The sequence below is a fragment of the Rhineura floridana genome, chromosome 4, assembly GCF_030035675.1.
Source record: "Rhineura floridana isolate rRhiFlo1 chromosome 4, rRhiFlo1.hap2, whole genome shotgun sequence".
NCBI classification, from domain to species: domain Eukaryota; kingdom Metazoa; phylum Chordata; class Lepidosauria; order Squamata; family Rhineuridae; genus Rhineura; species Rhineura floridana.
Genome location: NC_084483.1, coordinates 205975019 through 205991174, shown reverse-complemented (window position 1 = coordinate 205991174; position 16156 = coordinate 205975019). Strand labels below are relative to the sequence as shown.

At 46.7% G+C, this 16156-nt stretch overlaps 1 protein-coding gene across 3 annotated transcripts in view; it reads right to left on the bottom strand.

The window, feature by feature from the left end:
• The window catches only part of KIF13B (kinesin family member 13B), a 221979-nt gene that overhangs the window by 12927 nt on the left and 192896 nt on the right, over positions 1–16156 (bottom strand). For all 3 annotated transcript variants that reach the window (XR_009762449.1, XM_061625815.1, XM_061625816.1), the window contains one exon: positions 3490–3552. Coding sequence is in view for 2 of the 3 variants with exons in the window: in XM_061625815.1 (XP_061481799.1) it covers positions 3490–3552 (63 nt within the window). In the remaining variant the exon portion in view is untranslated. The remainder of the gene's footprint in view (positions 1–3489; positions 3553–16156) is intronic.

Sequence of the window (16156 nt, the reverse complement as noted above, 5' to 3'; positions counted from 1 at the left end):
GCATTTGCTGTTTGAAAAGGGTGATTTATGTGAAGGGGAAAAAACGAGAAAGATCCATAAGTCTCTCCCAGTTATTTGACATAATTCACAGGAGAGATAAATCTTTCATTTCCAAGTCAAGCGTCACACTGCACAGCCTCGCATCCCAAACCCAGATCCCTTTGCAAATACGTTAACTGCAACACTGCAGGGTGCAGAGTTAACAGCACCTTCTAAGATTAACAATCCATCTTAGTGATTTACTGTGTCTTGGCAATAGCATTGACTAATTCTGGAAAATCAATAGTTTCTGCCAACCCTTGCACTGCAGGATGCCTTTAAACTCCACAACCCTCTCTTTGGCAGAGAGCAGAGCAGGACAGGATAGGAAGGGCACACAAGGAGTTTCCTCCCATGGGAGGCATCGCAGCGTCCCATGTCGCTCCATCACGTGGGAGGGGATACTTTTCACACACCAGGAGGGGAGTCGCCCTTTCAAGGGGGCCATGGGGATGTTTACATTAAGCCAGAGGAAGAGAGGAAGGAGCCAGGCTACTAGACCGCATGTGTTACGGGAGAACATATAATATTGCTTGACTTGAGCTGGGACACGCCGCTGGGACACTTTCTTGCCTCCACCAGTGGTGGCCAATGAACTGGGCCAGGAACACACAATAGTGTTATGTCACTGTAACACAATGTAAGTGATACTCAATATTATGAAATGGAGAGGGGGTGGTGGAAAACAGAGGACTCTACACAAGGGTGTAGATCCCCATTAACATGCAGTGTGGCCTACAATTCGGAGGCAGGAGATAAAAGTGCAATCCTAGAACCATCTTTGCCACTAGAGGCCCAGGTGACCTCCGTGGCTAGGAGCGCCTTTTACCAGCTTCAGCTGGTAAGACAGCTGCGGCCGTTTCTGGACCGGGATAGCCTGACCACTGTTGTCCATGCACTGGTAACCTCCAGACTGGATTACTGCAATGTGCTCTATGTGGGGCTGCCCTTGAGGTTGGTCCGGAAGCTGCAGCTGGTGCAAAATGCGGCAGTGCAACTGCTCACTGGGGCAGGGTATCGCCAGCATGTCACCCCGCTGCTGAAAGAATTCAATTGGCTGTTCATTTGCTACCAGGCCAAGTTTAAGGTTCTGGTTTTGGCGCACAAAGCCCTATACAGCTCAGGACCAGGATACCTGAAAGACCGACTTATCCCTTATATACCCAGTCGATCCCTGCACTCTGCAGGTGAGGGCCTCTTGCAGATACCATCTTATCAGGAGGTCCATTCCACACAACATAGGAAGCGGACCATTCGTGTAGTGGCACCTACCCTGTGGAATTTCTTCCCCTTAAACGTTAGACAGGAACCTTATCTGTTATCTACTGAAGACCCTCCTCTTTCAACAAGTGTTTTAAGTAGAGACCTTATTCCAGTCTGCGTCTGTGCTGGAATTGCTTTTTAAGTTTTTGTTTTTAAAGACGGTTTAGTATGTTTTTAAAGACATTTTGCTTTAATATATTTTGAAGTCTGCTTTTAAGATGTTTTAGAGTGGTTTTAGTGTTTTTGTTTGCTGTCCTGGGCTCCTGCTGGGAGGAAGGGCGGGATATAAATTTTAATAACAAGAAGAAGCCGCTTCCCGTGGGCACATTTCAATTTCTGAGGGAGTTCTGTGGGCACAACCCACTCCCCTGGGTCAGCTCCCCACCCCCCCAAGTGACAAAAAGGAAGTGCACACAGACACATCCTTCGCTTTTGCAAAGGATCTAGATAGAAGTCAGATCCAGTAGAATTATTCTGAGTCTTGAAAACAACATAGAGCTGAAGAGGAAGTGGGAGACGGTGTCACTTTTCTAACTTCTTCCCCAGCTCCACATATTTTTCAAGGGAGAAGATGGTAATGAACCTCACCACCTCATGACAAAAGGGGCAGGTTGGTGCATGTGCTACTCCTGAATTAAAGGACATGAGTTTTCAGTCACTTAGCACTGTGTGAGCACTGTGTGAGGAAGAGCATAGCATGCCTTTTTCATGTGTGTGTACATTTAAAGAGCCCTTTCAACAAATCCTGGACAAACTTAAGAGCTGGCTGAGACCTGCTTGGCCATGGCATATTGGCTGTACACATTGAAGGGTGCAAGAGGTCCCTCTCTAGCATGGAAGGCTCAGCGTGAAGTGCACCTCGCTCAGGCCAATTTATGTCCAAGCCATCCGGCACAGCCGGCTTGCCCCTAAAGAGATCACCACAGAGAACTGGCTGCCAGGGCAATCCCATTACTTCCTTAGCTTTCAAGACGGTGACGAGCAGGCCGGCACCAACCTACCTTGGGTCCCAGCACACGCACACCCCACCTACCTGCCTCTCCTGTCTTTTGCAGATGTATGCGCAGGGCTACCATTAACCAAGATAGCGGCTGAGGTTTCCCTATGATGCTGATGCCCCTGCCACTAACTTGGTTCATGGCAGGGATGCGCGTGCATAGCTCGTATGCATGCAATCAACCAAGATGGCAGCCCCTTAAGGAAACCTCAGCCCCCATCTTGGTTAATGGTAGCCCTGCACACACAGCGTGCACAGCCGCAAAAGACAGGAGAGACAGGTAGGTGGAGACAGAGAACGGGCCGGGTGGCTTGGAAGCTCCCTCCCTCCTGCACAGACCGTGGAAGTAGAGTGCTACTCCTCCCCCACCCTATCGAGGGCCCCCTCAGGCCCCAGGGGCCCTTGGCCAGGGCCCGACCTGGTTGCCCTTTGGCGCTGGCCCTGGTGATAAGTGACACAAAACATTCTATCTTGCAACTGATGTTCTGTCATTTTCTTTTTTTAAAAAAGTCCACCCACCTCAATCCTGAGATCGTGCAAATCCAGCACAGGTAGGATCAGAAGAGCCCTTTACAAACAGCCCTCAGTTCCCAGGATAAAGGAAGGTCAACATCCCTCTACAAGCCCATTGCATATTTGGTTGAATCCAGAAGGAAGGGGCATAGCTCAGTGGCAGAGCATCTGCCTGGCATGCAGAAGGTCCCCAGTGCAACCCCCAGCATCTGCAGGTAGGGCTGGGAGAGAGCCCTGCCTTGACACCCCAGAAAGCTGCTGCCAGTCACTGCCAACAGAGCCAGGTGGACCAACGGTCCAACTCAGTACAAACCAGCTTCCTGTGTTGCTAATGATCCCAGCAGCAGCCTCTGTGTCGTCAGGGCTTCATAGCCTTCTGGGAGGAAGGGTGGGATATAAATTCAATAAATAAATGAATAAATAAATAATATCAAACCCCACCACCACCACTTAGCATGCGCTCAAAGTGCCCTCCATGCGCCCCCTGGAGGTTAGTCCAAGAAACACAAGGCAGGCCGATGACGTCACCCAGAGGTGTGCGGGAGGGGAATGGGCAGGGAGATCAGCAGTTTTCCAAGGCCACTTGGTGAGCTTGTGGCTAAGGTGAGATCTCACCGAGAGACTGCCCAGCTCGTGGACCCAACAGCAGCACACAGTGAAACTTGCGACGGGCGTACCTGCTTCGCTTTTGCGGCGCTGGCGTCGATGCTCGCAGATTGAAGCGTAATTTGGGGAACAGGCTGCAAGGGAGAACAGTAAGACAGTTGTGAGACACACAGCATTATTCCTCAGCAATTAATGGTCCATAAAGCACAGAAAACGACCAGCAGAGAAACGGCTGTCTTCATGCCACAGTATTATAGACCAGCCTCCCACAACCTGGCGCCCTTTGGATGCTTCCGACTACGACCCCCGTCAGCCTCAGTCAGCGCAGCGTCAGAAGCACTTTTGCACCAAATTAAGCACTGACGTATCAAGCATGACATTTCCCGGAAGGCTTTGAAACCTTTTCCTACATCAGGAGTGGGGAATCCTTTTCAGCTTGAGGTCACGCTTCTTTCTGGGCAAATACTTGCCCCCCCCTCCATATTCAGGGAAGCAAACAGGCATGATCACAGTCTGAGGGCACCTCCCAGCCTTGGAGCCTCTCTATCCTACATATTTAGTGATGGGGATTTTTTATATACAAACAATACGCAAAATATATTCTTTTATAAAGCTACAAAGGTTTATAATATTGTAATAGTTTAGTAGCCAGCCAGAACCTTTTTCTTTTCAGAGCTGTCTTCCCTGACTGTGCTTTTTAGTATGGTACAGCCTGAACTCTATAAGATAACACTGAACAGACACTAGACATCCCTGTACTCTCCAAGACGAAGGAAGGATTGCATTAACTGAAATGCTTAGTTCATAGCGAAAATGCACTGTATGTGAAGTTATGAACATTGCCAAATTGACTATAACATAATGCAGTGCCTATGTAATGCCTATGCAATGCTGATGTGTAACCTCCTGATTCATTAATGCTAAAGTCTTTGTCCTGGAATGTATAAAAACCCAGGCAAGCAGTGCAGTGTTGCAGCTCTCCACCAACATCATGGGAGACTGACCGTGCGCATGTAACCAATAAAGGTCTAACTTTGCTGCAAGCCTGTGTCTTCAATTTCATCTAGGACCCCCGGTCCAATGAATCTCAGAATTCCCCATCGTTAGCCTACTAATATTTCTCTAATTTCCTCTTATTCATTTCTAGCCCAACAATCTCCTTACAAGCCCTACTGAAAGAGGCCCATCAGAGCCCAGCACAGAGATTTCTCCCCACTCCGCCCCACTCACCAGCTGGTGTAAATTTTTGCCCAATATTTTTATGCCTTTGTGCTATACCTTCTGCTCCTTGCAAGGAGGGAGTTGGTTGGGCTTCATGCAGATGAGGAATTTTGCGCTATTGTTCATGGAGACTTAAATGGCCTTAAAAATGCACCTTGATTAAGAAGCAAGCATCACACATGCAGATACCTAAGAGCTCGTGCCAAGATAAAGCTCCACTCCCTGTCCACTGCAAGGGGGAAGCAGCAGCAATATAGAGCTCTTAGTGCCGGATTAGGACCAAAGTGAAGGGGGATTAAGTGAACAAGCCTGAGTTTTCCCATTTTGGCAAGAGCCCTTACAGCAGCCTATGACAAAGGAGGGGAGAGAAAGGATGCATGGCCACTCCGTTGAGGCAGCTGAGGGACTGGCAATGCTTGGCTCCTCTGTTTCTTGAATTTTTCCACCCCAACTCGTGGACTTGTAACTAAGAATTTACTAATTTCCTCCTCCCTCCCAATCCATTCTCCTTTTGTGTCATGTCTTTTAAAACTGTTAAGCCTGACAGCAGGGACTGCCTTGTTCACAGAGATCTGTAAGCCTCTCCAGAAGTCTTTTTTGGCTGTAGAGTGAGCTGCACATTATTTTAATGTATGAATTGGATGACTGGCCCAAAGTGATTCTGAATATTTCTTACCCCCCCCTCCCCTGCCCCAATCCACACAATACTCCAAATTCCTCAGCATTCATCTCTTTGAATGCATTGGACAACAATCATTCAAGTGCCTGAAGCTTTTTTTCCTCTCTAAGGAGAACCAAAACAAAAACAAAAACTGGATTTAAATCATTTTATTTTACAATTGCCAAGACAGCTTCCCTTTCTGATAGGATGACAAGTATGTTCAGAGTCACCCCCAGTTTTAGAAAAAAGCAAAAAAGAAGAAGCAATTATCAAAAATGCCAATTAAATAACTTTGCTGCTGACAGTAAACAGATGGGTTACGAGACCCTCTCTCTGCCACTGCTGGGTGGGAAGCCGAGTCCCAAATCTTTGCTGTGGCAGAGGGCTGAAGCCAAATCTACAACACAGCACATCATTTACCTGCATCTAAGAGTACATGGCTGGGGAGGGGGTGAGGAAGACAGGAGCCCCTCAGCCTTTACGAGGAGATTTTATCCGGTAAGGAAGTTCACAGGGAGGCACGTCCTTTGCTGGACCTTTTCTAATATCTCAGATCCGCCATGGAACAAAATCTTTGAGCTCACGTTAGGAGGAGTTGTGGGCAACCTGTGGCACTCCAGGTGTTGCTGATCTACAACTCCCATCATCGACGGCCATTGGCCATGCCAAAGGAATTGTAGTCAGCAACATCTGAAACTCAGCAAGAAGGTCAGAGTGCACACAGAGGTAAAATCTAAACATGTTGGGTGGTATTCAATGCTAGCCCTACTCAGAGTAGACCCTAACCTACGTAGGTTCTATAATTTCAGTGGGTTTACTTCAAGTAGGACTTAGCTGAATACAACCCATCATTTTCAAAGTACCTTTGGAAGAGGCAAAAACCCTCCCAACATCATCTAGCAATTTGCTAATGAAAAACACATAAGATACAATCCCAACCAAAATGCAAACAGAAATAAAGAAAAAGTTAGTCAACAGCGATCAAAACATTGGGTTCTAGCCAACTTAGTCCAACTCAGAGTAGACCCATAGAAATTAACAGGCCTAAATTAGTCATGCCTGTTAACTTCAATGGGTCTACTGGATATACTGTGTGGGTAGAGAGGACTGTCACCCGGTGGAAGAAAATCTTAGCTGATGAGTTTTAGTTTATTGTGTGATCCATTAAAATCAGCATAAATTTGCCCAGGAGGAAAAGGCCATTAGTTATATAGGGAAATAGGATTCTTTGTTCATGTATGATGAGTTTAGACATCATTCAGCACTGGTTAGGCCTCATCTTGAGTACTGTGTCCAGCTCTGGACACCGCACTTTAAGAAGGATGCAGACAAACTGGAACAGGTTCAGAGGAGGGCAACAAGGATGATCAGGGGACTGGAAGCAAAGCCCTATGAGGAGAGACTGAAAGAACTGGGCATGTTCAGCCTGGAGAAGAGAAGACTGAGGGGAGACAGGACAGCACTCTTCAAGTACATGAAAGGTTGCCACACAGAGGAGGGCCGGGATCTCTTCTCGATCGTCCCAGAGTGCAGGACACAGAATAACGGGCTCAATTTGCAGGAAGCCAGATTTCAACTGAACATCAGGAAAAACTTCCTAAGTGTTAGAGCCATACAACAATGGAACCAATGACCTAGGGAGGTGGTGGGCCCTTTGACACTGGAGGCCTTCAAGAGGCAGCTGGACAGCCATCTGTCATATATGCTTTAATTTGGATTCCTGCACTGAGCAGGGGGTTGGACTCGATGGCCTTATAGGACCCTTCCAACTCTACTATTCTATGATCTTAGAAGAGGCATTCTGGGTTCTCTCTCACATCATTTTCATCATGACGGAAAGCCTCTTCTAAAACTAAATTTGCTGCTAGCAAGTGCCACAAGCTCTCTGTTCAAGCATTTACATATGAATTGCCGCCCTGGGCTCCTTTTGGGAAGGAGGGTGGAATATAAATGTAAGTAAGTAATAACAGCTGCCGCTGCTGCTGCTACCGCTTTTGTTTTTCTGGAACTGCTCTGGGTACTTTTTGGAGAAGTGCAATATATAAATACTAAATAACTTGTGTATGTACTGCTGACTCGGGAGTGACTTTTTCAGTTGGTGAGAATATTTGTAATGGATTTATTTAGCTGACTGATTGACTCAACGTTGTACCCCTAATTATGATGCATCACGTACAAGGTATGAAATGAAACTGACAAGCTGCAGCTGTCACACCCTATCCACCCTACCAATGTTTCTGAAGAAAAAGTCCATGCTTGTCCAATATGGGAAATCAGCTTAATATAATTAAAACTGCCAAAACGGAACCTCTTTGGAAGTGTTCACTCAGTGGCTCTGCTTCAGCAAGGCTTGTTCTTCTATGTGCTTAGTTAATCTAGCTTTAATAATACTTTCTACCAGTTTTCCAGGGACAGAAGTTAAGCTAACTGGCCTGTAATTTCCGGGATCCCCTCTGGATCCCTTTTTGAAGATTGGCATTACATTTGCCACTTTCCAGTCCTCAGGCACAGAGGAGGACCCGAGGGACAAGTTACATATTTTAGTTAGCAGATCAGCAATTTCACCTTGGAGTTCTTTGAGAACTCTCGGGTGGATGCCATCTGGGCCCGGTGATTTCTCAGTTTTTATATTGTCCATTAAGCCTAGAACTTCCTCTCTCATTACCACTATTTGTCTCAGTTCCTCAGAATCCCTTCCTGCAAATGTTAGTTCAGGTTCAGGGATCTGCCCTATATCTTCCACTGTGAAGACAGATGCAAAGAATTCATTTAGCTTCTCTGCAATCTCCTTATCGTTCTTTAGTACACCTTTGACTCCCTTATCATCCAAGGGTCCAATCGCCTCCCTAGATGGTCTCCTGCTTTGAATGTATTTATAGAATTTTTTGTTGTTGGTTTTTATGTTCTTAGCAATGTGCTCCTCAAATTCTTTTTTAGCATCCCTTATTGTCTTCTTGCATTTCTTTTGCCAGAGTTTGTGTTCTTTTTTATTTTCTTCATTCGGACAAGACTTCCATTTTCTGAAGGAAGACTTTTTGCCTCTAAGAGCTTCCTTGACTTTGCTTGTTAACCATGCTGGCATCTTCTTGGCCCTGGGGGTACCTTTTCTGATCTGCGGTATGCACTCCAGTTGAGCTTCTAATAGAGTGTTTTTAAACAACTTCCAAGCATTTTTGAGTGATGTGACCCTCTGGACTTTGTTTTTCAGCTTTCTTTTTACCAATCCCCTCATTTTTGTGAAGTTTCCTCTTTTGAAGTCAAATGTGACCGTGTTGGATTTTCTTGGCAATTGGCCAGTTACATGTATGTTTAATTTAATAGCACTGTGGTCACTGCTCCCAATCGGTTCAACAACACTTACATCTCGCACCAGGTCCCGGTCCCCACTGAGGATTAAGTCCAGGGTTGCCGTCCCTCTGGTCAGTTCCATGACCAACTGGTCTAGGGAATAGTCATTTAGAATATCTAGAAACTTTACTTCTTTGTCATGACTGGAACACATATGCAGCCAGTCTATGTCCGGGTAGTTGAAGTCACCCATTACTACCACATTTCCTAGTTTCGATGCTTCCTCAATTTCATATCTCATCTCAAGGTCTCCCTGAGCATTTTGATCAGGGGGACGATAGATCGTTCCCAGTATTAAGTCCCTCCTGGGGCACGGTATCACCACCCACAACGATTCTGTGGAGGAGTCTGCCTCTTTTGGGGTTTCGAGCTTGCTGGATTCAATGCCTTCTTTCACGTATAGAGCGACTCCGCCACCAATACGTCCTTTCCTGTCCTTCCGATATAGTTTATATCCAGGGATAACCGTATCCCACTGGTTTTCTCCATTCCACCAGGTCTCCGTTATGTTCACTATATCAATGCTCTCCTCTAAGACCAAGCACTCCAGTTCTCCCATCTTGGTTCGGAGGCTCCTAGCATTAGCGTACAGGCACTTGTAAGCAGTGTCTCTCTTCAAGTGTCTTTGGCACTTGTGGTTTGGCCTGTGGTAATTTTGCTCTTCTGAATTTATATCCTGTGCCCCAGCTCTCACAATGCCTACTTCTAGGCCTACCCCTTTTAAAATTTCATTATTGACAGTCATAATGTCCAGAGGGCGTCAGGTTGGGGAAGGCTGCTGTATAGGCTGGGGCCCTGGAGCCAAGCCCCTAGCACTCACTCTGCACCCTGTAGCCAGGCACACACGCTCGCTCTTTTCTTGCAGGGGTGTGGGGGTGGTAAATCAAGAGGCTGATTCAAAAGCAGACATCAGTGGACCACTGCTTGCTCTTGAATTATGAAAAGCAGGAAGGAAGACTGAACCCTTTCCCCCCAAATGACAATTAAGTTAAAATAATACATGTCTCAGCATCTAAGAATGAGAAATATACCAACAGATTCTGTGCGTGGCCCTTTTGGTAAGAAAAACAGATGGCAGAAGTGATCTCTATGACAGAAATGCACTTGACCCCAATTCATGTAAGAACTCTTCTCAATCGTCCCAGAGTTCAGGACACGGAATAATGGGCTCAAGTTGCAGGAAGCCAGATTTCAACGGAACATCAGGAGAAACCTCCTAACTGTTAGAGAGGTATGACAATGGTGCCAATGACCTAGGGAGATGGTGGGCTCTCCAACACTGGAGGCATTCAAGAGGCAGCTGGACAGCCACCTGTTGGGTATGCTTTAATTTGGATTCCTGCATTGAGCAAGGGGTTGGACATGATCGCCTTAGAGGCCCCTTCCAACTCTATGATTCTATTCTTCTTCAGGAGCAGCTGGTTTGATAAATTCCAAGGGATAACTAGAATAGGTCTTTGCATTCAAACGTGCTCTCTTTATCCCTTGAAAAGGTCAAATCAGTGCCCCCCCCCAAGATAATCATGTATCTTGGGCTCTGTGCACCTCTCAAATATCTCCCTCTGGTTCCTGCATGGCTGCCTTCACCTGTCCATCTGTATTTTCAAACAGGTTCTGTTTTGGCAGTCTTAAGCATCAAGGGCAACCGAGAAGCAGTAGCCAGGATGGAGTCAAGACTGAACGGGTTAAAAGGGCAGGTGCCTCTCTGTTCACATGGTGCTGCCATGTCAAGATGCTAAGAGGCACTGCAGCAGCACTGCGTTTGATTCCCCCCCCAATTTAAAAGCAGCTCATAAACAGCTTAATCAGAAAGCCCTCTTTGAGATACATAGCGCAGATTTTATCGGAAGCCAATCCACTAGTTACATGAAGAACCCCTGTTATGCCAAATTAATTCAATCTTACAAATTAGAGAGCAGGAAGCGCCTTCAATTATTTTATGTGCCCTTCTGAGAAACGCACTTGAATACGAGAGCAGATTTCATTAATTGCAGCTTCCTTATTGCTATAGATTAGTTTCTGAACTTGCAACAAAAGATCAAAGGAGGTGGCTTTGTTAGGTACCATGTACAGCAGCAGCAAACCGGAGGCAACCCTCACGGAAAGCCGTCGTTAGGGGGAAAGGATTATTTGTAAAAGACAGAACATCTGCTGCTCCAGATACAGGGATGTAGGGGTGCACTAGACAGCCATTGAGATCCCTTCCAATTCTATGTCTATGCATAAAAATAATTTAAAAATAGACTTTTGTGCCAAGAATATGGAATTCTGCACAAGTGAGAGTAAGCAACACTCACACACATGTCAGCGTTTGGTAGTCCTGACAGCAAAGGGCTGTGGAACTCACTGAAACCTTGGCAATCTGTTCCCAGACAGCTTCCTCCTCTACCTGTTCAACTTTTGGGATTCTACCAAATATGCCGTGCAGAATCCTGGAAGACATACTGAGAGGGTGCCCAAAATTTGTTGGAGTGCTGTGATCTCTCTTACTACCAATTTCTATAAAAACCCCTCTTTTCCAATCCGCAATCTTCCTGATCCAATCAGGAAGTTCCAATCAGTTGACTGGATGCAATTATCAATTTATGCTTTCAGCCCCGCTGAACTGAATTCTTTCAGTAAGGCAGAGGATATAGGTCACCTTTCTGAACCCCTCTCCATGCACCATTAATTTAGAGCGTTCCAGTATTTTTGACCAGATTGTTCAGCTCTCCACCTTCAGGGAACCACATCTGCTTTGACTCATCCCGAGGAGCCCTTGAGTGTCTGCCATGGAAACCCTCATGTTCATGGTTGCACACACACAGTCTGTGTCAGGCCTCACCATGGCTCCACTTCACCTGAGACCATGCCTGGAAAATACCTCCTCAGCTATCCCCTACACTGCAGGAAACGGTGCTTAGGAACAGAAGAGCAAACAAGCAGCCCAGCAGGATCAGGCCAATGTCCCATCTAGTCCAGCACCTTTTTCTCACACGGGCCAATGCCTATGGGAAGCCAGAAAGCAGGATAGGAGTGCAAGGGCGCTCTCCCCACTTACGATCCCCAGCAACTGGTATTTAGAGACATAATGTGTCCGGCAGCGGAGGGAGAACATTGCCATTGTGGCTAGCCACTTAGGAACATAAGAACAGCTTTACTGGATCAGTCCAAAGGCCCATCTATTCCAGCATCCTGTTCTCACAGTGGTCAACCAGATGTGTGAATGGGAAGCCCACAAAGCCCTGAGCACAACAGCAACTCTCTCCACCTGCGATCCCAGCAACTGGTATTCAGAGACATAATGTGTCTGGCAGCGGAGGGAGAACAACCCACTCGCAGCTTTAAGAGCAATTGTCCACACATTTCACTCCGCACTGTTACCTCCTTTCAATCACTTGTAAACAGGGCTGCGGAGTCAGAGTCGTGGAGTCGGAAGCAATTTTGGGTGGAGTTGGAGTCGGTAGAAATGTACCAACTCCGACTCCAGCTTCAAGATAAAATTAATATTTTAATATTAATTTATTAATATCAATACATTAATATACATTTGCCATTTATGAAGGAGTCAGACAGCAGAAAAATAGAGGAATCGGAGGTTTGACATACCATCTCCACAGCCCTGCTTGTAAATAAAAGTGATTCCTTTAATTTAATGGTCATAGTGTAATATGCAAGACTGTCAACATCCAAAATAGCAAAATTAAACAGTTGCATACACCCATCTTGTCAAAAAGATGCCATAATCAAGACACGGAAACGTTCGTTCGTTCTCCTTGGCATTTACATTTCTGTATGTGTGGAGACGATACAAATGTACCTCTTCCTCTCACTCGTCTTCAGGAAAGATTGTGCCAATTTAGATTCCCTTAAATCTTTCCCTCAGAAATGAAGTCTTTTTTTAATTTTTTGCTTCTCATTCCAGATTCCTTCCAGCATGCTGATTGCTTTCTAACAAATAAGCTTCTGTTTCTATGACACCCAAGGGCACCCCAGCAGTGGCACAGTCACAGAGTAAGGCGAGCGCTCCATACCGTAAGGACAGCAAGCGCTTCCTTTTGGCAGTAATAAAATTTCTTGGCAAACACAAGAATATTGCTTAGTCCTTGTAAAGCCCTGGTTTATAGCAGATTATCCACTATAATGTCTACAAATACGTTTTCCAACTATGTATCGAACATGCATTCTCAACTTCTTGGGTTTGCTAGCTGCCATTTTTAACATGTTCATTACATTGGAATTGCACATTTCCTTCATCAGTGCACCACTGAATTCACAAACATGCTTTGGAAGTTTGTCCTGTTCCTGTAAAACAGGAGTTTAAGGAGTCAGTGTGGACAAAGGATTCTTTCTGAGATAAGGCGCATTCAAGAAATATACCCGATTTCCTTCATGGTTGGGCATTAGGTAAAATTCTTTGCTGTATACGGTACATGGTTTCAGGGCTGGCGCCAGAGGGCGGGCAGGTTGGGCCCTGGCCAATGGCCCCTGAAGGGCCTCTCCTTATGGTGGGTGGGAGGGTAGCGCTCCTTTCCACGATTTGCATCAGCGTCAGCTTCCAACCCTTTCACATAAAAGCTGGTTGCGCTGCAGGCACAAGCCTGCCATCAACCAAGATGGCAGCCGAGGCTTCCCTAAGGGGCTGATGTCTCCGCAGCCATCTTAGTTGATGGCAGGCACGTGTGCTATGCGTGTGCATCCCTGCTATCAACCAAGACGGTAGAAGGGGAATCAGCCCCTTAGGGAAGCCTCGACCGCCATCTTGGTTGATGGCAGGCATGTGCTCACAGAGCAACCAGTACTTACGTCAAGGGAAGGTAGGTGTGGCATGCAGGTGGGCATCACGGGCCTGCATGGCAGTAGGGGGTATGTCTGGGAGCTCCCTCTCTGCGATCCACGGCAGGGACGGGAGCTGATGCTGCCACGAATCGCAGAAGGTAGGTGCATGCAGGTGCCGGGTCCCAGGCAGGCTGGCGCCGGCCCTGTGTAATTTATACATTTACAACTTGTATTGGTGGTTGTGATTATATTAATTTTTAAAAAATACTTTGGAAGAGGCACAGAAAAACACTGACAACCTCTTGGCTCTGGACCAGAGAGGAAATATTTTCATTTATTTATTTATTATTTGATTTATATCTCACCCTTCCTCCCTGTAGGAGCCTAGGAACAGCGTCTCTCCTTCCTGAAAGAAATGTCCCTGTTAAGCTTTGTTTCTGGGAGGAGTTGCACAGCTGGGGACAATTTAACACCACCCACCCACCCTTGCACCCCAACAACTCCCAGATAAAAGGGCAGAATCGGGAAGCAAATGGTGCAGAGCTACAGGTGGGACCCAAAGGGGAGTGGACAGATACCTGCAGCAGCCAGGAAGAGACTGAAAACACCTCCTCTCTTGCTCCCCCCCCCAAACTGTTACTCTCAGGACAGTCCAATATAAGAGCCCCTTCTCCTTACTGGGCCAGACGCCGGCAGACCTTCATTCTCACATTAGATCACCAACAGCAATTGAGAACAGAGTCAAAAAATGGGCCTGTGGTGGCCATGCCGGCAGCAAGGAAAATGCTTGTTCCCCAAGTAGGCGTGTCAAGAGTGTTCAGTCGCTGCCGGGGCTATGCTCAGAGGTGCCCTGCCCTGCCTCTTCAGTTATGGGTTAGCTTCCCTCTGCTTTCTTCTAAATCTTTAATTTATGCCGTAAACCAGGGCTGTGGAGTCGGAGTCGGAAGCAATTTTGGGTGGAGTCGGAGTCGGTAGAAATGTACAGACTCTGACTTCAAAATAAAATTAATTTAATTTTTTTGTTTTAATGTATTTTAAGGTATTTTTATGATGTCTTAAAGTGTTTTTAGCGTTTCTGTTTGCTGCCCTGGGCTCCTGTTGGGAGGAAGGGCGGGATAAAGATCAAATAATAAATAAATGAAATAAATAAATAAATAAATATACATTTGCCATTTATGGAGGAGTTGGAGTCGGACAGTAGAAAAATACAGGAGTCGGAGTTTTGATGAACCCGCTCCACAGCCCTGCCGTAAACACAGGATTCAGAACTGAATGCATGGAGAAATCCTGTTCTTCAGGCACACAGGAAAAGCTTTCTTTTGCCAAGTCAAGACTACTGGTCCATCTAGCTCAGTGCTGCCTACACTGACTGGTAGCAGCCCTCCCCATGGTTTCAAGCGGGGATCTTTCCCAGCCCTACTAGGAGATGTCGAGGATGTGCGTGTACTGCAGATGCTCTACCAATGTGCTATAGTCCTTCCTTCTAGCGTCCTGGGTACAATAGTTATGCCTGCACTTTATTATCTCCCACTTGCCCCCAGGAGCAAAAGACCCAGGAACGTTTTTTTTTAAGAGAGGTGGAATTCAGTAAACAATATGTCAACTGATTGAGTGAACCCGGGTGGTGCTTCAATGTACTGCCAAGAACATCTCTAAAAGGCATGCCCTTTCTTTGCCCTTTGAACCAAAAGGAAGCAATGCAACAGCACCCGGTTGTTGAAGACAGCAAGTCTTGGCACCGCTGGAAGACATTTGATGCAGACAACAAGTGTCGTCTGGTCTAGGCAAACCTTCTGCATCTGGCAGCCAGGGAGATCTCCTTAATAAGAAGAGCCTGCTGGATCAGGACGAAGGGGGCCAGTCTAGTCCAGCGTCCTGTTCTCACATTGGCCAACCAGATGCCCGTTATGGGAAGCTTACAATCAGGACCTCTTCCCCCCCTCCCGTGGCTTCCAGCAACCAGTATTCAGAAGGATGCTGCCTCCGACCACAGAGACAGAACTTTTATTGATCCACTTTTTCCATGCCGTGCATAATTTTATATATCACGTCTCCTCTTACTCGCCTTTTCTCTAAACTAAAGAATCCCTCAAATGCTGTAACCATAGAATCATAGAATCGTAGAGTTGGAAGGGGCCTATAAGGCCATCAAGTCCAACCCCCTGCGCTATGCAGGAATCCAAATCAAAGCATTCCCGACAGATGGCTGTCCAGCTGCCTCTTGAATGCCTCCAGTGTCAGAGGACCCACTACCTCTCTAGGTCATTGGTTCCATTGTCGTATCGCTCTAACAGGAAGTTTTTCCTGATGTCCAGTCGAAATCGCTTCCTGCAATTTGAGCCCATTATTCCGTGTCCTGCCCTCTGGGACGATCAAGAAGAGATCCTGGCCCTCCTCTGTGTGGCAACCTTTCAAGTACTTGAAGAGTGCTATCATCTCTCCCCTCAGTCTTCTCTTCTCCAGGCTAAACGTGCCCAGTTCCTTCAGTCTCTCCTCACAGGGCTTCGTTTCCAGTCCCCTGATCATCCTTGTTGCCCTCCTCTGAACCTGTTCCTCCGAGGGAAGTTCCGGTGATTCAGCCGCAGGGCAAGCTAGTTCTGTACATGCAACTCCGCTGCTGAAGGCAGACGTGAATATGACCTTTGACAGGGCACCACGGGGTCTGCCGCATCCAGTCCATGGCAATGCACGGGCACCATGGACTCTGCAAGGAAGCCTCTTGGAAGCCAGTAGGGACTATACACTGGGAT